We start from the raw sequence: 27,795 nt of genomic DNA on the forward strand, positions 1-27,795 counted from the left end.
CAATCTAGTGGTCTAATTAGCGGTTAGGTATGGAAAAATGAGGTAAGTTCCCGCGGACATAAAAATTAATTACAAATCAGGATATGAATGCTCTTGGATTCTGCTGAATAAGTCTAATTGCATGTACTGTATGCTAATGGATCGTGCGTGGAAATGTTAACTGTGTCATTTGGCTTGTGCCAAAAAGTGCTTTTAGCTTCAGCTGCTGGTGTCTCACGAAACTCAAGTGTGGCACGGTGAGGACAACAAGCAAAAATATGACACGATTTTCTAAAAATGATTATTTAATGGTATCATTTTTATTCTGTAAGTCGGATATTTTTAGTTTAGTTTAAAACTATAATTGCAAAATTGCGATCACTTTATGCTACTGCTGTAATTGCTTCTAAAATAATATTCATACACAATGATTAATTTCTTTCCTGTATGTGGTTGCATTGGAGATCTGGAGCCAATCCCAGGCAGCAGAGGGCACAAGGCAGAAGGATGTTTGCCAGTCCATCGCAGGGCACATAAACATGCACACACTACAGGCAGTTTTCAGACACCAATTAGCTGAACCACATGTCTTTGGACTGTGGGAGGAAACTGGTACAGCTGCAGGTAACCCATGTGACGTCAGGAGATCCCAAACACAGAGGAGCAGAGTTGGCATTTGGGCCCTCAACCCTGGAGGTGTGAGGTAACAGTCCTTCGTATTATTATTATTATTATTATTATTATTATTATTAGGTGGGACCAACCAATGAGATGTCTTGGTTCCGCCTCCTCTAGTTGCTTTGACCCACCTCCTCTACAATCTGATTGGATATCTCTCTGAACCAATCATTTCTCTCTCTGCCCTCAGAACATTTTTGCAAAACGTTTTGTAAAACTCCCATGCGCAAGACATGTTCCTGTGTATTAGTTGATACAATGTGGTATTTTCCTGATATTACATCAATTGAAATACTGGTAGCAATTGTACAATTAAAGGGGTAGGTTAAAAGGGAGTATCACTGAAATTTGCTCCTCATATATAGTGTTGTGGGAATCAAGAGAAATCATGTGTTTGCTTGGTTTTGACATGTGGCTTTGAATGGTTTTGAGTTGTGTACAGTTTCTAGGGAGTATGTCACCACCATTCTGACTGCGGTTTTCAAAAGCAGCAAAGATTCTAGGGAAATTGAAGATTCACAACTGAAAATAGGGTAGCGGGCATCCTCAGTTTTGATGCATGATGGGGAGTTAAATCAGTGGCCAAAAATTAACTAAACGTCATTTGCACAACATGACATTCACTTAACAAAATTACAAAAACACTTCAGTATCTTCATTGTTTTTCTATGTTTTATTATATGTTCTATTGTCTTGCTTCTCCTTTGGAAAGTTTGCTACAAATCATGTGTAGGCTGGTTGATTAAAATTTTTTCGATAATATAAAAATGCTTATGGAAAGCTGAAGCATATGGAAAGCTGATGCATATGGGAAGCTGAAGCATATGGAAAGCTGAAGCATATGGGAAGCTGAAGCGTATGGGAAGCTGATGCATATGGGAAGCTGAAGCATATGGGAAGCTGAAGCATATGGGAAGCTGAAGCGTATGGGAAGCTGAAGCGTATGGGAAGCTGAAGCATATGGAAAGCTGAAGCGTATGGGAAGCTGAAGCGTATGGGAAGCTGAAGCATATGGGAAGCTGAAGGCCAAGGGCTGGTGTAAGAAGACCATGACAAAGCATTTCCATGTGTGAGAAACGCAGGGAGTTCCTGAGGAACCTACAAAGCCGACAAAGGAGCACCTCCCCGCACGTGCCGTGAAATTTGCAAACGGTTATCAGCATTTTTAACACCACTGTCTGCATCTGCTAGGAACCACGATGGACCTGCATTGAGAATCTATTTTTTTTCCATTCCCGCTGCTGTCGACACAGGTTTTGGGAGGGGGGGGGGGAATTAATATAATTGAGCTACTGTGAGTCACATGATTCAAAGCTTAGAGGGGAGGGGCCAGGTAGGGTTTGTGTGCGTTTGGGTTGATATGTCATAAGTTAGACGACCATCCCTCATTTCCTGTGACGCATGTAGTGGAGACTGAGGCGGGTTTGGGCCGTCATTTAAAATTGAGAAGGACAAAGGTCCATGGAACGAGGAAGGGGGCTCTACACGGTCGGACCATATCTGTCCTTACTGGGGGTGTGAGTTGGCTAGTGAGCCCACTGACAAACTGACACGGGCCCCACCCCCTGCCGCAGCCAGCCAGGCTTAGTGTCAGTCACGCCTACGGCTTTGCAGTGCTTCTGCGAATGTGCCGCGTTTGATAATGAGCTGTCACGGGACAAAATAAATAAATAAGGGGACTGCACGGGGCCAACTTCTGCTGCCGACGCCATGACTCGGCAGTACGGCCGCGACGTGCATTACTCTCCGGAGGCCCGCGAATTAGCCATGTGGTCTACACCCATGTGGTCTACACCCATGTGGTCTACACGTAGCACTCTCCGTTTGGAGAACTGATTTTTTATTTTTTCATGTTCCACCTCCGTGAATGTTTACATAATTTCATCCATCACAGCTTAATGCTCAGAATAATTTGCCGCCAACAGGGGAGAAAATGTAATCAAAAAACATCTTTTGCCCTGTTTTATAAATAGAACGAATTAAAGTTTATATCCGGTTATATGTAAATACATGCTTCTACATAATTCTTCATACATAATTCTTTTTAAATGCAAGTGACTGGTATGTGGACACACTCACAGCTGTTTGAAAAGCATGAACATATAGAAATAGAGGACCATTGCGTTTCCTATTTTGTTTTTTTGTTTATCACTCCATCTATTGTAATATTCTGAACACCATTCTGCATGAAAATATCCCCAGTAGCTGTTGAGATGCTGCAACCATCAGTAGCTCTGGCTATTAAATCACGTTTGAAATCAGGCATCTTAGTCTGACAGTAAGTAACCCCTTGATCCTGTTTATGCGCCGTATGTGCTGAAATGCAGCCACGTGATTGGCTGTTCGGACGAGCAGGCTTTTTGAATTAGCTAGCCGGTGTGCCTAATAAACTGGCCACTTACTGCATCACTGTTATTTTGGGTTTTTCAGAAGAGTGCGGTAGGGTGCTGAAGGGGGCCCTGCGTCACGGTGTATGTCTTATATCCTCGGAACCAGGTCGAGACAGACGCTGGAATGAGAAGCCACTGGCAGCTCTTTCGCGTTGCTGTTGTTGCCTGACGCAAGGTTCCTCCCCAGTCCTGTGGGACCTTTCAGCCTGATCCGTCTCTCAGCCTGTCGCTTAATCAATGGCTTCAACCGCAGCCCCGTCGCTGGCTTAGAAGGGTGAGAGTCACGTGATCGCGCCACTGCAGCGTAGCTGGGGTTCCACCACTGCGTCTATGGCCCTGTTCACAGCCACTGCAGCGTAGCTGGGGTTCCACCACTGCGTCTATGGCCCTGTTCACAGCCACTGCAGCGTAGCTGGGGTTCCACCACTGTATCTATGGCCCTGTTCGCAGACATCAAGGCCCTGTTTGCTAGCCCCTCCCATCCAGTTTTGCCCGCCTGCCTCGGTGGGTTGTAGAACTGCATCTAAACCCCCCCCCCAGTATACGATGTTATCACTCCTTGCCATGCATATCGCCCCCATCTCTGGGGAATTGACTCCTCTATCCATCCTTCTGCCCGAACCAATGATATTTACTCATCACCCCATGGATGGAGCTGCAAGTCGTCAGTGGCCTTTTATCCATAAAGCAAATAATAAAACAGATATGAAATAACAGGACCAAGGCTGGATTGTCGGAGTGACAGAGAGACGAATGAGCCCCCTTTCGGTCTCCCATCGGAAGCTATTTTTAAATGTAGCAAAACCCAGGATTTAAGACGCAGTTAGCGAGGCCTATTTTTAGCCGGCCATTTTTTAAAGCACTGTCATTGTTGGGCTGCGTAAAGGTGGGTGAGGTAGATACTGGGGGGGGGGGCCATGCGAAGAGCCACCCGATGCAGGTTCCCAAGAGCTCGTCTGTCTCTGCCGCGCCCCGTCGAGCTCGCTGAGGAATGTTCCGGAATTCTCCGGTGCTACCCGACCTCCAGAACATGATTAATCTCCCCGGGCTGGTGTTACAGCCACATAGGGGGTGGCGTGCAGACTCCCCCCTCAGCTTCCAGGGCCACAACTGCAGGGTGTGGGAGGGGCCTAACAGGGACGTGGGGAGCAGGGACAGGGGGGTGGGGGGAATGGGTGATATCTTGGCACCAATGAACGCCAGGGGAGCAGGCAAAATCAGGAGGTTATTTTTCTGGGAGGGGCTGCTAAGCTGGCGTTAAAAAAATTAGCATTCAGATTCTATTGAGAAAATACTTCCTTGCACTTCCATATTACATTATAATCCTAGGTGAACTGCACATCACTGGCTGTAGTTACCAGTGATGCGCATCCATCAGTGTCCCATGCCCGGTTCTATTCACTGCATTCGTTCAAAAAAATTGAACGGAAATAGACATAAATAAACAGAAAACCATACCAGGCAGGAAAGGAAACCTGCTGTTTCACCACTTTGGATTATCCTTCAGTCATACCCCTCACCAGTAAAAGGACATTTGTGACACAAATGTGATGTGTTGCCCACATTAAATCATGATGTAAATCAATAGTTTAGATTGGTAGCAGAGCTTTTTGACTACTGAGCAGAATTGCAATGCAATGGTGTTTTTGTTATATTTAATTTATGTATTTGTAACATAAATTTGTTGGCACATTATTACCATGAATTATATTTTCCATTTTTAAATAAAGAGCATTCTAACAAAAAATAGCATTGCATAACACTGAAAAATCCAAAAAGCAGAACATTATTATAATTGTAAAAAAGTAAAAAAAAAAAAATACAAATTCAAACATTGTAGTTGAGGTTTTCTTATTATTTTTTTTTTGCTAAAAAATATGGATGAATTTGTTATTAGATAAGCTGACAATGTTTGCTCTGCTCACAACGCTAGAACGCGTCACCGTTTCTGTCCGGAACGTCGCCAGGTCTGAACGCCTCCCACGCTTGTGCTCCCCCAGATGAAAGACACGCCTCGCCACAGTAGTTCGCTGCACCTCCGCTTTACTGCACTCGCAAAGCTGGGAGACAGTCTGTCTCTTTGCCTGCCATCACAGTGTGTCAACTGTCAACAAGGCCCGGCTTTTACGCGGAACCAGGAGACAAAATCTGGGGCCCTTGAACGTGGGCCCGATTCCATCTGCGCGAAGCAGGGCTTAGTTTAGCAAATTCCTTATTTTGTTATTCTTAGCTAAATTGTATCTCATTATATAACAAATGTGGGCTGTTGTGATGATATAAGGGTAGATGATATGGCTACCCTAGGATAAAAGGGTGCTGTCAATAAAAAAAATAGTTTCTTAATGTATTTGCACATGTACCTGTGTTATATCTGGTAACAAACTAACCGTCCATTTTGTTCCTCGTTAATGTTATGAGTTTATGTATTTTTTTTTATGAATTTAGGATTATTTTTTTATCTATAAATTGACATAAAATTTATGTAACATAGCGTTACCGGAAACCTCTGGTTAATATTTAAAAGTCTGCAAGTGTTCTCAGGAATATGTAACTTTTTAATTCTTATAAATGTCTCATTAAAGTGTTAGTTGCCTGCGGTTTATTGTGTGTTGGTTTCGTTCTCTATCAGCTCTTCCCCAGAAGTGATTATGCTAATTGCTGTTTGATCAGATGATTAAATTATAATTCGATTAATCCTGAGTACTAAATGCACTGAATACATTTGCGTCTGCTCAGTTGCCTTGCTTTGTGAAGCTAACATCCCCCGTCACCTGACTGGCATACAGGAAAAGGTTTAACAAACAGGGAAAGATTTTTTTTTTTCTTTCAACATGGTTATGGCTGTGGCGCTGAGATGGGGGCTTCTTGCTCAAGTAGGCGACTGTTATTCGGGGGAATAATCATAAAACGGCAAAGGTGATGAATTCTGGGAAGAGTACCGAAGCGTTACATTTATTTATTCAGCATTTTAGCTATATTTTAGCGAATCGACGTACAAGTGAGCCATGTGGTACTCAAGCACCCCCCGTTAGCCATTTAAATCCTGTTGTTTCATTGGCTACTAGGAACATGCAGGAAACCAGCTGTAACAGGTGTTGTTGCCACCAACTGTTAGTTGGGAACGTGCTTTATCAAACATCAGCCGCATGTAAGGCTTGTTTGCTGATCTGCTCGACGTCACGGAAAGAGTGAAAGGAGAACCGTTCTGGAAAGGCTGATTTTGGTGTATATCATAAAGGGCAGATATAATTAACACGTTTTGCTATTCAATTAAACAGGTTAAATCACATTTCTTTACAAAATTTTAAAGGTTTAGTGGTTACTAGTCTTTAAAACATTTGCTAATGTATTAAATGATTACAAATCACGTGAAAAAAAATCTTTAATATATCTCACGGTTCACAGTATTTTATTTTAGTTTACTACGTAGCACAATGGAATTTTTATTTGGATCTGTCCTGTAGACCACAGTGCCAGATAAAGTAAAGGGAGCCCTTGGAGATAAATGCGATAATAAAAAATAAAATGCAGTGACGAACAATAAATGACAACATCAAAAAAAAACACTATCACAGGCAAACATTTAGCATATACATGTAGTGTACAACACATGTAGTGAAGGTACTGTAGTATCAGGAGATTAAAGTGACATTATAAATTAGCATTTTTTGAGAAGCCCGTCTGCCAGAAAGTATCAGTGGTGATTGGTTAATTAGATGTGGGGGGTGTGCCTCTGTGATGCAGTGTGTGAGGTGTGTCCCGGCGACGCTCTGATTGGTCATCACCACCCTCTGCGGCCGTGCTGAGCTGAGCAGCTGCCAATCAGGATAGACTCTGTTTTCATTGTACCACAGTATCCCTGTCATGCCTCTCCTTTGTGTCCATTTTGACGGACTGATGCATCATGTGACCGGAGTGTCACCAGGTGAATCCGGGCTCGGTTCCTGGGAAATGGGCAGGTGTCCTCACCCCTCCCTCCCCGCTACTGCCGGCGACATTAGTGGTTTCATTTCGAACCTGAGCCGCCAGGCAGCTGCAGGAATAAACAGACCAACCCTCTGAAGCTGTTGGCCAGTCAAGTATGTAAACAGATACCCACGAAACAGTAAATATTGGAGTCTCCGACCGCGATAGTGGCTTTTTGTCGGCGTGTGTGGTTCTATAATTTGAGCATGATATAAATGTGGATTATTCTAGACAAATAGCTAAAGGTATGTGTGCCTTTTAAAGTAGCTTAATAGTGAAATATCCTATTCCACATGCAAATATAACATGTATGCGATACACTGACCAGCCATATCATTAAAACCACTGACAGCTGAAGTGAAAAACATTGATTATCTCATTACAATGGTACCTGTCAAGGGAGCAATTATATATTAGGCTTGTGAGCAGTCAGGTCTTGAAGCTGATGTGTTGGAAGCAGCACAAGCGTAAGGATCTGAGCGACTTTGACAGGGGCTAAATTGTGTTGGCTGGACGACTGGGTCAGAGCATCTCCAAAGCAGCAGATCTTCTGGGGTGTTTCTGGTATACAGTGGTCACTACCTACCAAAAATGGTTCAAGGAAGTTCAACCGGCGAACCAGTGATGGGGTCATGGGCACCAAAGGCTCATTGACGCACGTGGGGGAGTGAAGGGTCAGTCTGTTTGGTCCGATCCCACAGGAGAGCTACTGTAGCATCCAGTGCTGAAAAACTTAATACTACTATGATAGCAAAGTGTCAGGCCACAATGCATCCTGATCATTGTCCACCACTGAAAGAACCTACAATGGGCACGTGAGCATCAGAAGTGGACCATGTAGCAATGGAAGAAGGTGGCCTGGTCTGAGGAATCACGTATTCTGTTACAGTACATCATGTGGACGTCTGGGTGCGTGTGCGTCATTTGAGATGGCACCAGGATGCACTATGGGAAGAAGGCAAGCTGGCGGAAGCAGTGTGATGTTGTGGACAATGTTCTGCTAGGAAACCTTGGGTCCTGGCATTCATGTGAATGTTACTTTGACGCCTACCACCTACCTAAACACTGTCGCAGACCAAATATACCCCTTTATGGTGACGGTATTCCCCAATGGTGGTGGCCTCTTTCAGCAGGATAGTGCGCCCTGCCAGACCGCAAAAATTGTTCAGGAATGGTTTGAGGAACATGAGAAACATTTCGAAGTGTTGACTTGGCCTCCAAACTTCCCAGACCTCAATCCAGTCGAATGTCTGTGGGATGTGCCGGACAAACAAGTCTGATCCATGGAGGACCAACCTCACAACTTACAGGACTTAAAGGATTTGCAGCTAACGTCTCAGTGCCAGAAGCCACAGGACACCTTCAGAGGTCTTGTGGAGTCCGTGCCTTGAGGGGTCAGAGCTGCTTTGGCGGCACGAGGGTGACCTACACAATATTATGCATGTGGTTTTAATGTTATGGCTATATATCTGCACCTTTACACTATTTGATATTTTTTTATTAGTTATATGAAATGATACATTTTGGCGGGGTCTTCGTGGTCTCTGCCTGGAGGTCATCTACCTAGCTGGATGACGTCTGAGTAACACTGAGTGATGACGGAGCCTACCAATTTGGGGGGGGAGCATGGAATTATACTCACAAACCTACTTTGGTCCACAGCACCTACATCGCCCAAAATGTGGCTTGAGGATTCGATTCTCTTTTAAAATCTTAAAACGAGCGAGGCGTGATTTATTTGCTGTCTGGGGGCCTTTTTGCTTTATGTCATGAGAGCAAACAAGGCTTCTGTGATTCGCAAAATGAGAAGGTGTGTCTGGCAAGCGTGAAGGCCCTGATGTGGCGTGTCTTCCCCGGGACGACAGCAGCTGTGGTGCCACCCCCCCACCGAATTTGTGTATAAACGCGCTGCATTTCCATCAATAAATAGGATGCGGATATAATTTTGTCGGCCATGACGATCATATCATCATCATGTCTCATTTATTGTGTTGTTTTGGTGTCTTGCTTATCCTGTTGAGTTATAGGTTGAATGTAATCAAAAAAGAAAAGCTGTTTTTTTTATTTTATAAGTCAGTATAGTGAGTATAGTGGTCTCTATGTCGGGGTTTATTTTGCCTGTGCTATTCAGGCTGCCCGTCACAGAAACCTTACCAACAGGATTAGAATTAATTGCAAAGAGCCAGAAAAAAAGAGCTTGAATTGTAGCTATATATGTATGGGGATGTTTGAAATATTTATCCTCCAGAGAGTGTTTTTTTCACACTGTAATATTCAAGCCTGGATTTCCAGTGTTTAAAATCATTTATCTTTAAAGCTTATTTTTTAAATATTTTTACCTGTTTGTTGGCAACTGTGTAGCAAAGAGGAGTTATGAATTCCTATTTACAGAGTCATTTTATTTTTCTCATGCATTAAATTATGTATATAAGTAACGACAATTCAGGTTTTTGACTGGCTAGCTAGTTTATCAGAAAATGGCTCCAATTTTTTTGTTTACGATCATGGAAAAAATGTATCGAATGGCCAACAGACAATACTTCTGCATTACCAGTGTGGCAATGTGACCTGACTAAAACAAGAACACAAATAAGCAATTGACCTACAAATAAATGATCATACTTTTAGTTTTCTTATTGCATTGCTCAGTATGAAATGTGCTTATTGTCAGGTCATAACTGGATGATGTTCCAAGATGTCCATGACTAACTGGGCTAGCCAGATTCATTGTTTTATTCAATAAAATAATAATGATATTACCAATTAACCACATGATCAATATTAAAAGAGCCTCCACAAAGATAGATGGAAAAACAGCCGACTTTCGATAGGTGTCCAGCAGTTTTTATGTTATTTTAAACGGCCTCATTATCTACTGCAGGCATGGTGTAAATATTTAATTTATACAAGGAAAACTCAACATTGATTTATCCATATTCTGTTATTCAGCACTTTTTGTTTTATCGGGTCACAGAATGTCTGTGTCGCCGTGTCATTCGTCAGCGCTCATGAAAGCTCAAAAAATTTGGCGTCGTTAGCAGCAGAGGGAGCTACTCTGGTTCAGTTAGATGCGTTTGCTCGCTGACTTCCTGGCCGAGCCAGAGCGAGATTCAGATATCAACATATCCAAAGTAATTGATGAGGATCTACGGAGACCTTTTGATGTTTTTTTTTTTCTCCGGCGCCGGACGCCTTGACGTCGAACGGATGTGCGCGGGCTGCCGCTCTCGGGATTACGAAAACGGGACATTAGCTACCGAAGGGCAATAATTTTAACATTTACCCTCCCGACATCAGAGAGACTGCCTGTCTCCACACATTGCGGTGAAGGAGACGCCGGCCGTGCTCTTCTGTCTTGTCCCAATAAATATTCATGAGAGCAAATTGGGAGACAGTAATTTGGCGAGTTCCTTTGCTTGCCGTAGCCCCCGGGCTATACTAAGAATGCTTACTCACATCCCAAACCCTCTACAACCCCCCTCAACCGATGCACATCAGCAACATTCCCGGCCCCTCCTGGCCCCCCCAGGCACAACGCAGAGTCCTGCCTTAATTACCTCGAGTCCCTGACACAGACTGTCACGGCGTCCCCACCATCCTGCCCCCCCCCCCATGCCAGAGTGACAGCACAAACAATGGTTTGCTCTCACCAGACAAGACAAGCGGTGCCGCTCCTCTCAGGCTCCTCACAGGAACGGAAAAAAGGGAAGAAAAAGAACCATTTCTGTATATCGCTTTTGTTCCTTCGTCTTCTTCCGTGATGTGAAATTCGGCAACGAGTCTCCATTTCCCCGTACCACCCCACCCCCCCAAAAAAAATAAAAAATCCAAAAAAAAAATTTGCGGTAAATTTTAAATGGCTCAACCTTCAAATAATCAGTATTCACCGTTTCTGTCTAACAACAAAAAAACCCATTTGGAATGTCATTTTCCTAATAAAATCAAACTGCCATCCTTAAACAAACAAACAAACAAAAATAAAATTGAATTAATTGTATCAATCAATCAGATATATTTTAGTGCTGAGTAACGCTATCACTGGCTGCTTGTCTGACTAGTGTTTAATGTGCAGATTGAGGCATTTTGATGCGGGTTGGCATGAGATTTGTTGGAGTCACTGATGTAAGGTAGCCTATTAAATCAATGGCCATCTACTGTTTAATAATTGCCCTATCGCCCGCATTGTAAATAGGGCGTCTATCTCATTGTGATTTCAGATTAACCCTATTAGAAAAACAGATGTGTTTCTTGATTAAAAGTACACTTCAAACGGAACGCATTGCCTTTTATTTGCCGGCCGCATGTCATGCTGGGTATTTGCATGTGCGACGGGAGATGGGAAGGCCTCTCTCAGTGGAGGCACAAGCGCAGTGCTTCTCTCACACACTCAGTGCACCTGGGTGTTACAGGGCAGCCATCTTACAGCTCACCTACCAAAACCCATGTAGCGTGGGGGGTGGGGGCGCTGATTTGTTTTGCCCTTCTAGTCACAAGGATGCCAAAGACGCCAGATTTTTGCTAATTATTGCAGGACGATCAGATTTCCTGAGTATTGGAGGGACTAAAATTTGCCTTTATTTGTGTCGAAGCCTCAGATCAGGGATGTATCGACTGTTGTCAATGCAAACATGTCCGTGCATCTGCATCAGCATCCTCCCTTAGTGCTCGGGTCTGCATCTTTTATCTTACGTGCGGTTTAATTGCCGCTGCTTATTGTGATAATGTGAATACTGTAATTGAATTTGTTTGTAAGGCAGGCCCCGGGGGATGGGGGGGGGGGGGGGTTGGGTGAGCAGCGGCAGTGGCGTCCGAGGGTGAGACTGCCGCGGCTTCCCTATTGAACCACGATAAATCACCAGGCGTCGGCTCGCTTCAGAGACGGGCGCAAAATCCGCAGCGCGGGTCCTGACGCATGCCGGCGGCAGGAAGACGCACATGCCTGCTTCCCGCCTGAAGGATGAATCGTTGTTGGGAGGCAGAAAGGATAGCGCAGCTCTAGTAACCTCGACATGGAATTTCTTGCTGGGTTCATGTTAATTAAAATGATTAACCGTTCAAATGAATCATCTGGCCTTGTTTATTTCATAGCATTTCATGGCATAAAAATAATAATTCCCGAGGATAATCAGTAGTTGCAAATATTTTGAGTCGCGTGCATTAGAATCAGTGTATTGTGTTTAAAAAATGTTATTCTCATTACAGAATAATTTGTAATTTCCTCCTTTATGACACACTGAAACGCATCTGTTTGTATTACACAATGAGAAGAGTGGGTTCCTCAGCGAATTCACAATGACGTGTCCCTAATGATAATGGTGAGTTATTTAAGCAACTTTACCCATCTACATTGACAGTGGATTTTAGTGTGCTGAATAAGCGGTTGCAGAAAACGGGCGGACGGATATTGTATCAGCCAATAGAAGCAGACTGGATATTTTGCCCTTATTACAAGTATGAAATACCAGCACACATGTGTTACAGGAAGAGTTTTTTGGGGTTACCCTTCTGGTTTTTTTTTTTTTTTCTAGAAGCACAGATGTCTGAAAACCACTTCTCTGCTTTAGGTTTTAAAAATAAATGCTATAAGTAAATTTATTTTTAAATAGCAAAAAATGTCTGCTGCTCATGAAATGTAATGAATTTGTATATGCAGAATGCCGCATAATTCTAAATGATTTATGTAATCATTCTCATGGCTTTTCTCAGTCTGTGTGATCCGGCCCCTACAAAACCTGACTTGGCAGACTGTTGTTTAAAATGAATGAAGGACCATGAATATTTCCATTATAAAGAGCAACTGAGGCATTAGTGGGTTAACTTGTGTGCTGTATTTTTTTTCATTCATCATTGATCGCACATTTACTTAAATGAATCGCCTCAGTAGTTCTGAAAGCGTTCCATGAAGGCTGGTAACACTGTTAGTAGATGTGTTTTACTGTGTCAGGGAACTGCCAGCAGTCTTAACCGGACTGTATCGAGGGCATTAACAATATTTCAGTATTTTTTCTATGCACTGGCATGAAATGTCACAGCTAATTGTCATAATATTTAGAGACATCTGAAAATCCATATTCACAAAAATTATAGCAGTTTTTTTTATTTCTTTCATTATTTCATGTATATGAAAATTGGATACGGTACCGTCTTGCATTGGTAGTAGCAGATGGTATCCAAAATGACACCACAGAAGAAACACAAACATAAATAGGACAACAAGATGCTTAAATTTCATTATGAGAGATTTATGTAAATCACCACTATTTTTGCACGCGAAACGGTAGCCAGAGAGTCAACACTGGGAGGACCAGGGCAATAATTATAATATATATTGGGAGGGACATTGTGAGCACATCTGACTGCTGGGGGGGGGGGGCATGTCCCCCCATTATGTATTATAATTATGGCCTTGTTATCAAGTACACAATGTTTAACTGCTAAGCAAAGTGGAAGCTATGGTAAGGGATCAAATTAGCATTTGGTTCCTTAAATACAGACATACATTGGGTGCCAAATACTAAATCAACAATTAGAAAGTGATACTTTGTTTTTATTTGTCATAGCATTACAAAAATCTAATGGATGTTTAAAATGTAGGCTGTTTCTGAATATGCGTAGGTGACTGTACTTGTGTTCTTGTGTCCCCGTTTTACGTCATCATCCATCGTCGAAGACCAGTTCCAATACTCAAGAACAGAAATAGGGAGGATAGTAAAAATGCCTAGATGTCATTCTTCCACCACCCCTAAATATCAAGGATATGAGCGAGACCAATCCCATGATCCATTGTGCCCCAAGTTCGTTCTTAGAAGTTAGCAAGACCAGTCTTGCCAGGACCACAAATACGATCTTTGTGGTCTTGATATTGAGAAACACCCCTGTTCTCCAAATAATTCACTTTCCCTTGAAATGAACAAACGTAGATCTGGTTGAGGAGTTTGTCTACCCATATTTTGTCACAATGGCTGCCGTGCAATCGAACCATGTGTTCCCAATACAGAAAATATCAGGCAAATATCAGGTATTTTTGGACCTTGGATGTGTGCTACACACACGTGTTAATATGACACTGGGGGCATAAATACAAAAACTGAACATTTCACATGAATACATGAACGGTAAACCATAGCTACCATAGCATTGTTAGTGGCTGAGGGTGGACTACTTTGGTTTGGTGATATGTATAGGTAAGCGTTTGTGCATATCAGCATTTTATGCTGGCATTCTCTCGTCCACCTTGACATTGTCCATCGGCCATCAAAGGCATATTGTAGGAAACCAAGGGAGACGGGTCATCTTGGACAAAAATGGGCCAAGGAACAGGAGAGACAGAGCACATGTAATTTACAGTCAGACCAGGGAAGCTCACAAGAGTAAAACTAAACCAACAGCGACACACAAAGAATCACCTTCCATTATTCTGCACCAATAGGAACGGCGCCATAATCAAACAGCCAGGAGACCTGCCAGTGGGGAAACAACTGATTAATTATAGATGCATCAGATACATTATTGAATGGTATCACTTATTTCCTCTTTATGGTTCAGCTGGTGAAAAATTATGCCAATTAGAAATTTTCGCTCAGGTCGCTGAGCAAATTGTGGCTTTCAGAGGAGCTGTCCGGGCATGACAAGGGTAACCCATTGTGCGTTCTCTAGCTTTTAAAGCGTGCTGCGACTCGGAGGAGACGACACTTAAATGCCAGCAAATGTACAATGAATGCACCTCTTAATGATTACAAAGGATTTGCTCAATAACCGATTCAACAGTTCTTAACAGACAGAGGGGCGATCAAGGTGAACTTAGTTGTGGCTTGGTTTACTTAGTGTCAGTTCTTCTGTGAGGAACATATCCTTGGTGCATCTTGGTACAAAAGGTGCATTATACCAATTAAAAATTCAAGGTTCTGGAATTTAAAGAAGAGTGCATTTTATTTTGACTGTTAATTTGGGGAGACCAGATATAATTGTTGAACGGCTGAACAGACTTCTAACACACTTCAACAAGTCCCTCCACTTCTGCTGGTTTAAGGATCCCTGGAACAACTCAGACACTTATGAAATACATAACACAGATTAATGAGCAGAGACCAGATTCGATTCGACAATTGTCTCTGGTCTCTCCTATCTACATCATCAGTTCAACAGGAAGATATCATGGCATTTTTGTTTGAAAATTCTTCAGTTTTAACACCAGTCTCTAGGATTGCTGGTTATTTTGTTTACTGCCAGCAAAACAACTAATGATCAAATACAAGTAGATTTTGTTCCTCGTGCTGTATTTCATTTGTGGTTTTAGAAGATCCTTTATATTTCGCTTTCTCACAAAGAAATTTTAATGCAAAAAAGTCACAAGGAACTTCACATCGGACAGAACTATCCACCAAGAAAGAAGAGGGTATCCATCACATTCGTGTTTAAAGAATAGTTGGTTTTGGTTGATTTTGGCCCTTTGCTAAAATGCTGATTTATCAACAGACCAAACAAATCTGTGTGTCACTTCAGGAAATGTTCAGAATAGATTGATAATCCTTTGATGCATTACTTTTATTAGGTATTATGGAGATGCTTGGACACACAGCATGCAGAGTCCCTAACCCTCCCGACACATTTATTACTGCAAAATATTGACTTAATAAGCAAAACCTAAATTGCACGACTACTTTCAGCAGCAGATCCTGCTGGGCCAAACAAACATTAAAGCCGTTTGAGATGATTCCGTCTTGTAATGCCAATGTATCGTTCGCATTTTATACCAAGTGAAAATCATGAAACAAACAATTTGCGGCGATTCTCAGTTTATTTAATCTCTTTACTTGGTTGTAAGAATTACATTTCCATTTTTGTCTGTGATGCGTTTGTACCTGCTTATATTTCCTCTTGAGTGAAAACATAATGATCGATCTTGTCCGTTGAATGCCTGTTCTTAGAAGGAGCAGTATATCTCCTAATCCAATAAATATCCAAAACTTATTAATTATAGGTGCTTTACTTGAGACTTCTACCCATGTCTCTGTTGAATGCAGCATAAGCCTGGTTTAGCCTGTGGGACCATGTGCTTGTGTACCCATGTTCATTTTTATATAAGCTGTATGCTACTGATTTCTCTATATTTTTGCCACCATTGACTTAACCCTCTTTCTTATTCTAGTTCTGCAGCTGGCAGTTATGTCCCAAGTGACTTACAGATCTCATGATTTTGATCATTTATGCAGCTGGGTAGTTCAGTCATTGAACTATTCATTTTCTGCTATTTCATGTCGCGGACAACATGACGCGTCCTTAGGACTCGAACTTGCACCCTTCTTGCATACAGGTTCCACCTATGACAGCTTCTTCTGATACAGATCATTTTTGCAGTGTTTAAATTATGAGGCATGTTTTAGGTCTATAATGTTCTGGGGACTGCATCTACCTGGTTTGATATGTCTTCACGTTATGCACGTTAGTGATTGGTTACCCTCCATCACATGGGTTAAGTCAGGTGACAGCAGCAGAAAGGCGGGGCGTTTGATGGTGTAGGTGAGGATATGGATTTTTATTGCAAAACGGCTTTCAGCAAGAGGTGGTAGGATGGCCCACCCCCCCCAAGACCCGCTGCCTTTGAAATGTATTTCTCTCCACCTGTCTTCTTTGTGAAAGTTCCTGCTTTAATTACCCTGTTCGTTTGAATGTTGATTTGGCGTCTGCCTAGTTTAATAGAATGATATAAATCAATATTATTATAGCCAAAACCTACAGTAAAACCAGATAGAGTATCCATAACTTTTCTTTTTAATTACTTTTCAACCTACAAACTAGGGAAAGATACTGCTAATTTGTTTGCATGTCAAGCCAACGTTTATTAATGCGATGTTCAACGCAAACGAGAACCCTGAAACACTCACTTTTAACAGACCTCAATAATTATCATTTTTACGAGTGCCTTCCATTTCCTTGCTATTCATGAAGGACACTGCTCCTTGAACATTATCACTGTTTGCCCTCTGTTGTATTTGTGAGTTAGGGATCAGGTTGTCTTGCACCTGAGGAAATGTTTTTACATGGTCACCAGTTCTCACCAGTATTACACATGAACAGCCAAAACATGGTTCCATAAAGTCATTTATCTAATATTGGGTGGTGAAGGGACCTGGAACCTATTCCAAGAAGCATAGGACATAAAGCAGGAGTACACCACCAGCATAGGACATAAAGCAGGAGTACACCACCAGCATAGGACATAAAGCAGGAGTACACCACCAGCATAGGACATAAAGCAGGAGTACACCACCAGCATAGGACATAAAGCAGGAGTACACCACCAGCATAGGACATAAAGCAGGAGTACACGCCCAGCAAAAGACAACAAGCAGGAGTACACCACCAGTACAGGACATAAAGCAGGAGTACACCACCAGTACAGGACATAGAGCAGGAGTACATCACCAGCATAGGATGTAAAGCAGGAGTACATCACCAGCACAGGACATAAAGCAGGAGTACATCACCAGCACAGGACATAAAGCAGGAGTACTGTACATCACCAGCACAGGATGTAAAGCAGGAGTACATCACCAGCACAGGACATAAAGCAGGAGTACATCACCAGCACAGGACATAAAGCAGGTGTACATCACCAGCATAGGATGTAAAGCAGGAGTACATCACCAGCACAGGACATAAAGCAGGAGTACATCACCAGCATAGGATGTAAAGCAGGAGTACATCACCAGCACAGGACATAAAGCAGGAGTACATCACCAGTGTAGGACATAAAGCAGGAGTACATCACCAGCATAGGATGTAAAGCAGGAGTACATCACCAGCACAGGACATAAAGCAGGAGTACATCACCAGCATAGGACATACAGCAGGAGTACATCACCAGCGTAGGACATAAAGCAGGAGTACATCACCAGCACAGGACATAAAGCAGGAGTACATCACCAGCATAGGACATAAAGCAGGAGTACATCACCAGGATGCTGGTCTGTTACTGGAAGCACACACACTATGGATAATTTATAGATGCAATTTATCCTAGCTGGGTTTTTTTGGACTGGAGGAGGGAACCGGACTACTCTGGGCAGGGAACCCATGCAAGATGGGGAGAACATGAAAACTCCACACACAAAACAGGGGAGTTATGATACTTGTAGCTGTAGGGATCTTTTTTGTACAAACCTAAGGTGATGGAGTTCATGTCGGTAACTAAATCCACTCCAACAATGCTCCCCCCCCCACACAATGCTCCCCTTCCCTCCCACAATGCTCCTCTCCCCTCTCACAATGCTCCTCTCCCCTCCCACAATGCTCCTCTCCCCTTCCATAACGCTCCTCTCCCCTCCCACAATGCTCCCCTCCCCTCCCACAACGCTCCGCTCCCCTCCCATAATGCTCCCCTCCCCTCCCATAATGCTCCTCTCCCCTCCCACAATGCTCCCCTCCCCTCCCACAATGCTCCTCTCCCCTCCCACAACGCTCCCCTCCCCTCCCACAATGCTCCTCTCCCCTCCCACAACGCTCCTCTCCCCTTCCACAACGCTCCTCTTCCCTCCCACAATGCTCCCCTCCCCTCCCACAATGCTCCTCTCCCCTCCCACAATGCTCCCCTCCCCTCCCACAATGCTCCTCTCCCCTCCCACAACGCTCCCCTCCCCTCCCACAATGCTCCTCTCCCCTCCCACAATGCTCCCCTCGCCTCCCACAATGCTCCTCTCCCCTCCCACAACGCTCCCCTCCCCTCCCACAATGCTCCTCTCCCCTCCCACAACGCTCCCCTCCCCTCCCACAATGCTCCTCTCCCCTCCCACAATGCTCCTCTCCCCTCCCACAATGCTTCCCTTCCCTCCCACAATGCTCCCCTTCCCTCCCACAATGCTCCCCTCCCACAATGCTCCTCTCCCCTCCCACAACGCTCTCCTCCCACAATGTTCCTCTTCCCTCCCACAAGCTCCCTCCTGGCAGCTTGATGAGAAGCTAGTGGCTGCCTAATCTCACTGACAGCGGCCCATTCACAGATCACTCCACCAGCTTCCATGTTGTTTGTATGTCAGCACGGCGTCTACCTCAGCTGTCCTCTGGGCCCCCGAGATGGCCAGGTGGCCTTCAGCAGCCTCTGCCAACACACGCCCCCCAGCAGTGCCATTACCAAATTCCCACGGGCAGCACAGGTTCATCTCTGGCATGGCAGCCCCATCCTTGACACAAGCATATAGTTTCCATGACACCTGAGACAGCCAGCTGCTGCAACCGTACCATGATAAAAATCTCCTAGGGCCAGTCTCTCCCACCTTCTCCGTGGGGTTCAGTTTACTCATGGCAGTGCAATCCTCAATCCTCCCCTGCCTTCCAAACTGCCAGCGCTTCCATTTTAAGTGGGGGGTGGGGGGGTGCTGTTTGTCAGTTTCCACATCCTTGTTTGCGTTCCTACACTGTAGGTATCATCATAGGCAATTGTCATATTTTTATTGACACCCTGATATGGGCTGATTAACGTGACACTAATTCCTTGATGTGATATTTTTTTTATAGGACAGGTCATTTTATTTAGAGGGAATAAAGGCAGGAGGCTGTTTTCCAGTAGTGGAAGAAAATGATTGGATGCAGGTGTTGTGTTGGGGCATGTGGGGGATGTGGGGGATGTGCGCCCCCCAGAGGTCTTCTGCTTCTCAGCTGGTGGACGTCTTGCCGGATATGGATGGGCTCCTGATGATGTCTCCAAACCCCCCCCCCCCCCCCCCGACTGTACCTGCCAGGGGCCCGTGTCACTCATAGCAAAGACTTCAGGGTCCCACGCTTTGCGCTCGCATGATTGGCTTGTAAAATCCCAAGAATTACCAACGTAGTCCTCTGGAAGAGGAGTCCCCAGCATGAGGTCTGTTGTTGAAGTGCATTCCGACGTGACATGCTGACAACAGCATCGTGTGGCACTGGGGACATGAATCCACACTATGGATGGAAACTACATTCCTGGGCATTTTAAAAATAATTAGCAGGGAGAGCAGAAGTGATCTATGCTTAGATATAGCTTATGCATATGGTGGCTTTTACAGTACCAGGCGAACCATAAGGCATGCATTATAAACTAAACAGTATACTTTATTCTTCCACATAGGTCCACCCATTGTGATCTAGGACTTTCCTTCTGAATTAAAGTGTCTGTAGTATCACCATCATAACTGGGTCCAGTAAAACCAACCTGACTCCCAGTAAAACCTTGAAAACAGTAATGTACGGCAACATTGACATGATTAATACTACCGTCCGCAAGTTTCGATCTGAATTTGTACTCTTCTTCGAAGCCACTTTCAAACCCTTATTCTCTAGCTGGTCTACAGTTTCATTCCACGGCATACGTATGTCAGTATGGTGCGCTGTAATAATGTTTGCTAAGTCGTAACTTGCCAATGAGATTGCATAAGATTGCATGGTATTTCAAGTTTGTTAGCTGCCTAGGACGCTTCTTTAGAATGGTCAAAGCAAGGGGAATTCTCTCTCTATGCCTTTTCATCTGCTGTGTCCCTCAATATGGTTTTATACAACCTTTGACCCTTTCCCATAATATCACCTTTGCATGTGATACTTAGTTCAGCCAAGTAAGCTACTATAAATATACCATTTCCACTTTCTCAACTATTATGGGCCGCCGACAAATGTGGATGGGATACAATATGCAAGATTTAAGTGGGAACAGAGCCTGGCCAATCCCAGTTTGGTGAGATGAATGAACATTCTGATAATACAAAGTCTAATGATATGTGGCAGAGACACATTGAAGGGACTCGTGACACGTTGCTGCATGGGAGCCGCCACTGCTCACAGTGGGAAGCTGATTTGTGTGTAATCAAAGGGATAAACAGAGGTTAGACCCAGGGGAGGGGTCGGGATACAAGTGCAGATTGTGATCCCGCCTTGCAATCCTCTGTTGGACGTCAACCGGTGAGTTCACACACCAGACATCTCACTGGCATGTGATATGAATCACTTCCAGGCTAGAAATGTGTGTTGCTTCTGCTCAACTGTTCTGCTTATCACCTAGGCTAATGCCGCACTGGTAATATTACGTATTGCCTATTTCACATCCCGCCATTGAAAACGGTCTAAAACCATCCCGAGTTACATGGTGGGCTCACTGAAGCTGAGTAATATAATACGGGTTGCACGGAATTTTACACAAGAAAGTACTGTCGAGTTTGAAGCGAAAAAGCAGAAGCATAATCTGACAGTTACAGTTGGTTGCTGTGTTTGTTTTCCTTGCTGGGAACCTCCCATCTCATCCTAGATCTTCAGTGAATTCAGCCCTAGTTGCGTCTCCATTCACATTAACCCCTCTATCCCACAACAATATCATAAAAGAGTAGCCAAACTAAGATTCAGCCGCAAGAAAGTAAAAATCGTTGCTCAAGTGTGACACCTAATGAAAGCTGTTAAACAGGGATTCCCAGGAGCACAGACAAATTGTAACCCTTCCCTCTATTGTGAGTCGCTTTGGAGTAAAAGAGAAATGAGCAATTGAAAAAGTAAACGGAAGTCAGAATTAGCTTATGCTAATCCGTTAGATGCTAAAGAACAATAGTTACTGAACGTATTTGGCTGGATAAGTACGGAGATTTTGTTTTAGAAATTTTCCAAGCTACACTTGTTAACTTGTTATACTGTTTAACTGGATATTGAAAATAAAAAAAAAATGTCAGTTTATTTCATTAAAGCTCTATAAATCGTACTGGTATATGTATAGCGTATTCAGTCATGTCTTAGCTAAACGTTACATTTACAGACAATTGTAGAAACCTGGATTATTACACACGTCACACGTATATTGCTTTAACACCACCCACGTAGCTACAATCTCTGTTAGGAATACTTGGAATACATTTTACATGGATATTTATTTTCCTTTCATAAATTAAGTAGCGATATATAAATATACACATTTGCCTTTAAGCGTGCGTGTGTCCGTATGGCGTGCGTCTGCACTTGTGCTCTGAAGAGCAGAGAGCCTGGAAACTGCTGTGATTTGAAGCCTTGTTATAAATTTATGAAGTGCTAAAATGTTTTATCCCATGGGTGGAGACTGCCAGCTGTCACTGGTGAGCCACTCTACGTTAGGCAAATAGTCCGAAAGCAACCCAGGAGCCGCGGTAGACGCAGGGCCAAGCTCAACAATTGGGGGGGGGGGGGGACACACGCCTCCTGGAAACGGACCACTTACCAATTAGCGTGAACTGGAGTGAAGCTAATTGGTCCCTCTCCTTCTCCTGAACAATAATAGCCAGGCGGTTACACGGCGCCGACAAGCTCGCATTATGCAAAACATCCCTCCAGCGTGTTACATCACCGCTTAGACAAAGTCAAATATCAGAATGTCACCGCGTCATCTTCTGCATATTAACGGCAGCTAAGCATTTTGCCCTCGCTGATTGATGTCTCCCTCGTCTTGCTGTGGTGGGACGTCCAAAACATTTTTTCAAGCTAAAGGGTTCACAAGAAATTCTGGTCTCATTCCGCGGTTAATCATTAAGCATCATGTAGCAACAGGTACCTAAAGACAAGAACGAGGACGATGTAGACCGAATCTATATCTATAAAATGAAATTAAGTTAAACCAGAAATAAGTCCGGTTCCTAATGATATTTTCATGGATGTGCTGAAATGTGTAGACTTTGCATCTAATATTTCTTAGATTTAAAAAATACACAGAAAAGCCTGGAGATCCTCTGTAAATGGAATCATGTGACATTTGATCATCTCATTGCTTAGACCTTTGTGACAAAGGTCCTAAGCAACAAAAACAAAACTCAACAAAAAGGTGGTCGTTCTGGATTGAGGTTACTCGGGAAATGGAACACGTCGATGCACACAAACATCGGCACAGGAGGGACAGGCGGCACGAATCAGTGCTAACAATTGTGGTCACCTGATTCAAGCGTCCTGTTCCCCCACCCTGCCATTTTTTTCTCAAAGCCTGCAGAGATGGTATAGCTGCTCTGCCTGATAATTTTTCAGTTACATTTTCATTATATTGGAAGTTCTTTCTTTTTTATTTGCCTGACAGTTCATACGTTAAGAAAACATTCTGCTGTCACGCATTATACAGATTAAAACGTCCGGACTTTTCCCGGACGTTTGTGTCAAGCTTGCACTCTTTACCTGGGTTTCTCACTGAGTGATGGCTTACATGTGAGACGTCAGGCATCTCTTTGGATTGGGTAGCCAGTGGCTGCTTCGCTTCAGGATATTTTCCAAACCCCAAATAAATTGACAAATTGGAGGCTCCTTTTTTTTCTCTTTCTTTCTCCTTACTCCAGCTAGGCTATTGGCTGGCATAGGCAGCTACCTCAGGGCAAACAGCAGCATATTGCTGATCTCACATCCCAGGGTCCCTGCAGAAGACGGCCAGGATTCCGCTGGCATCGTAGACGGATTTGTTTAGGCTATGTGGGCACAGGAAGCAACATGCTATGGAAACAACAACACCCATTCTCCATTTTGTGGGTCTTGTTCATGTTTTTACCCTTTTTGGTAGTACATCATCCTAAATTTACGATCCCAGGAAATAGACGAACATCTCCAGATGTGGGGCATTTTAAGGAAAATCTCTTCATGTTGTGTTTCGGACACAGAAGCTTAGGGCTACTCAAATAAAACAGCAGTAATTTTTCATTATATAATTTCAAAATATTAGCTAGCTAGCAAACATGTTAGCTAGTAAGACAGCATAGCATTTAGAATAGCTAATTTTATATAATTTTCAATGTATTTATCATGCCTGTTTTTTCAGCTTGCAATGAATAAGGGATTTTTATTAACTGTTGTGCAAGTGGATTACTTAAGTACAACAATATTTAGTTGGCATAAAGATTTAAAAAGTGTATTCGCTTTACATTCTCGATCCCTAAAAGTTTATGCTCTCATCTTACACACTTATAACCTTTATGAAATAAAATCCCACAGTAGCAAGAATAAAGAAGCATTTGTAATATCTCTGTTTTTTCTGTGCTAATTATGCTAAGGTTATACTAATCAAGACAAAAACAAGATCCCTGTGACGAAGATTTACTGATCACATTCAGCAGTCATGTTTGATATCGGATTTAAATAATAGATCTCTGTAGAGTGCCGAGAGAATTTTATGAGTGTACAGTAAGACCCGGATGTGTTGTCTCCTGATCTTCACTAATCATATATTAACTATTAGAATGTTAGAGGAAGTAAAGTCAAGACATGAAACATACTTCACAGCATCAAAAACTGAGTCTCTGCTGAAAAAAAAAATCCTTTGAGCAGAAAGGTGATCCTGTGGAGCTGTTGGTTACTAGACCCTCCCTTTCCCACCATTGTATGTTTCTGTAGACTCAGGCTTTATCACAGAGAGTAAATCACTTTCAGAAGCCATCTTTGTCACTCTGTTTTGGCAAATATGTTTGGTTCAGATTCAGAGTAGGATCTCGCGCTGCCATTAGCATGAGTTTGCCAATTACGCTCAGCACTTTAAAAAATAAAATAAAATCACTGGTGGCAGCTATTTTGGGCGTTAATGTTTGGGAAATTGTATGCAACAAAAGCAAAACTGTTGTTTTGTGTGAGACTAGATGACATCACGTGTCACCTACAATAACATACGCAATCAACGCCTGAGCTGTCTGGCTTCTGTTTTGCTGTATAAAGTTAATAAGTTTTGCAGTATAATATGGGATTTGGAGCCGGCCGTGGTTACAGTATTTTCCTTTGTCTTCTTTCCCTTGCAGTTTTCAGTGAAGATCTACGTTCCAGCTTATATTTTGTCAATGCATCTCTGCAAGAGGTAGTGTTTGCCAGCACCACAGGGACGCTGGTGCCCTGTCCCGCGGCGGCTGTGCCCCCGGCATCACTGCGCTGGTACCTCGCCACCGGAGAGGAGATCTATGACGTCCCAGGGATCCGCCACGTCCACCCCAACGGCACTCTCCAGATCTTCCACTTCCCCCCCTCAAGCTTTAGTAACTTAATCCATGATAACACGTACTATTGCACAGCTGAAAATCCTTCAGGGAAAATTAGAAGCCAAGATGTTCATATTAAGGCCGGTGAGTATTCTCCGCATCCGGTCAGGGACCCACCAGGTTTGGCGATATGCAAAAGCAACAGCCTACCAGGAAGTGGAACACAATGATCGCATATAATACTTTGAAAACACATGTTCATAAAAAGCATAGTATCAACATTATTAATGCTAAAACAGCAATAACCTTTTTTTGAATTGCTGCTAATTTCGTAGTAGCATTAGCAGCAATGCATTCACAAAATACTAATACTACTATGAGTATCTTGCTGCTAATTTACAAGTAATGCTGAGTATATTGTTACTAATATAGTAGTAACATTAGGAGTGTGATTTATTTATATGTTTTATTATTAGATAAAGACAGTGTTTCCCAATCTGTTCCTCGGGGACCCATAGATAGTCCACATTTTTGCTCCCTCCCAGCTCCAGGTAGGGAGCAAAAACATGGACGGACTGTGGGTCTCCGAAGACCGGATTGGGAAACCTTGGATTAAGACATGGATGCTTTAGTGCACAGTAGAACTCCTGTTTCTTTCTCTTCCCCTGCATCTGCATAGTCTTACGGGAGCCCTATGCGGTCCGCGTGGAGGACCAGAGAGCCATGAGAGGCAATGTAGCGGTCTTCAAGTGCATTATCCCCGCCTCTGTGGAGGCCTACATCACTGTTGTATCGTGGGACAAAGACACAGTCTCGCTTGTCTCAGGTAGGTCACTTCTGCTGTGTGTTCCATTGGACGGGGTGTGTCCACCAGCTCACTGATTTAGCCAACATTTTCAATTACATTTATTTTTCTAAAGCATCCATTACAACATATTATCCCCAAAAAACGATATATACATATAGCAGGCAGAACAAGCAGAAAAGGCTGTAAACATTGGAGGAGAGGTTGTATACGTTGGACTATTAGGGAAAAAAGTCTCCAGAGGTCAACTGTCTGCCCTCCCATCCTGGGTGTAACAATTATACAAGTTCAATCCTTAATTTGTCCAACTGAAATACCTTTTTGGGGGCTAAAGTCCCTATCACCTGGTCGCAGGCCCAAATTCCTCAACCAGAATGTTCCCGCCAAACCCTTTGCTGTTGGACAGCCACACATTATGCGGGGGGAGCCGATTTGTATGTCAGGTGCTGCTCGTGTGCCAGAGAACCGGGTCCGCCATTAGCTTGCGATCTCCCAGGGTCGATATCTGCCAAGGTTTGGGCACCGAAGGGTGAACGTCTCCTCCGTTCCAGATGGCACTCATTCAAGGCTCCGGCTGCATCGTTCTGCTTGGGTATACGGCACAAAAAAAAAGGTTTTATGTGAGCAAGAACTGAACTGGGTTGTTTTTTTTATTCATTTGGTTATTCTGAATCACCTCAAGCACAAATAAGCCTCTCCGATATTCAGGCTGGGGGCACATTATTTGCAGCCTTTGCGGTTGCAGAGGAGACTTTGTAGCCATTGAGTGCATGCAAGGTGTGCCTTGTTTTTGTTCTTTGTTATTTTTTTCACCGCCAGAGCAGAGGTTCTAACAAAATGAGAAAAGCAAACCCAAGACCGCAGTTGTCCCTCAGATTGGTAAAAATGATTCAGTGGGCCTATATTACACGGAATGCAGTAGCACACCAGCTATTGGTTGCAAACAATAGTTTCACCATTATTTAATTTTGTTCATTCAAACGGGGCCATTGACAGGGTCAAGCGGTCTTGTCACTGTTTGTCTAAGCAACGGCTAAGATGCGCGATGTAAGTGATTTTGAAAGTGGTGTGTTTGATAGTAACAGAGATGGTGGGTCCACCATCTCAGAAACAGCCATCTTCCTGGGACTTACACACACACCTGGGCCTAGAGTTTACAGAGAATGGTGCAATAAACAAAAAGCATCCAGTGATCGAGTGAGAGAGGTCAGCGGAGAATGGTCTGATTGACAAAAGCTTACAGGAAGGCCGCAAGTGCAAACAGTTCGGTATAACAGTCGTGTGCAGAATGGCTACTTTGAATGAAGGACTGCTCATCCACCTCTGAAACGCGATACTACCCAGTACTAGCTAGGTGTACCTAATAAATTGGCCACTGAGTGCATATTGTGCAATTGCATACATTTTTAGTACATACTCTGGTTTGAAATCATAAAGGCATAAGCCAATGCTAGAATGTATCCTAAATATCAAGATAAAAACCACACAGCGCGTAAAAATTTTGGTGTCAGTGTGTTTGAAAGAACAGCTAATTTTCCACCTGACTGCCATCGTTTGTTGACTGGACATCTTTGTGAAAGGTTGGGGGAAAAAAGGGAGAAGGAGAAAGCAAGAAAGGTCAAACTGTTATAGAAAAATGGCACGCTATGGCTTTTTTCTGCATGGCATATTCCAGAACATTCTATCAGCATTCATCGCACTGCATTTGTATGTGAGTCACCTGCTTGCTGTCTGGGCCGTCCTGTCGTTAATGGAGATGTGGGCATTCTTGCACCCCCCCCTTCCCCAATCTCCACCGCAGATAGAGGTTCAGGCTGAATCCCTCTGAGTTATCGCTCAAGTCGCCTGGTCCCCGGCTCTGACTGCAGCAAAGTCGGCCCCTTTTGCTTTTTCTGACCCACTTGCACTGTGACTGGAGCCGTCAAAGTGCACTCTGATAATTCCCATCAGTTAAATGGAATGCTGTCCTCTTCGATTACCCCCCACCTTCTCTTACCCCCCCCCCCCCCACACATACATCCCCAGGGGTACTTTTCCTTTTATATAGAACATTTAGCAAACTCAATAGACAGAA

At 43.5% G+C, this 27,795-nt stretch overlaps 1 protein-coding gene across 4 annotated transcripts in view; it reads left to right on the top strand.

Annotated features, from left to right (window-relative positions):
• Positions 1–27,795, top strand: part of dscamb (Down syndrome cell adhesion molecule b) — a 160,098-nt gene that overhangs the window by 16,906 nt on the left and 115,397 nt on the right. For all 4 annotated transcript variants that reach the window (XM_072701300.1, XM_023813788.2, XM_072701301.1 and 1 more), the window contains exons 2-3: positions 24,743–25,060; positions 25,596–25,742. In XM_072701300.1, the coding sequence (XP_072557401.1) occupies positions 24,743–25,060; positions 25,596–25,742 (465 nt within the window). The remainder of the gene's footprint in view (positions 1–24,742; positions 25,061–25,595; positions 25,743–27,795) is intronic.

This window comes from Paramormyrops kingsleyae, chromosome 17 (assembly GCF_048594095.1).
Source record: "Paramormyrops kingsleyae isolate MSU_618 chromosome 17, PKINGS_0.4, whole genome shotgun sequence".
Taxonomy (NCBI): Eukaryota; Metazoa; Chordata; class Actinopteri; order Osteoglossiformes; family Mormyridae; genus Paramormyrops; species Paramormyrops kingsleyae.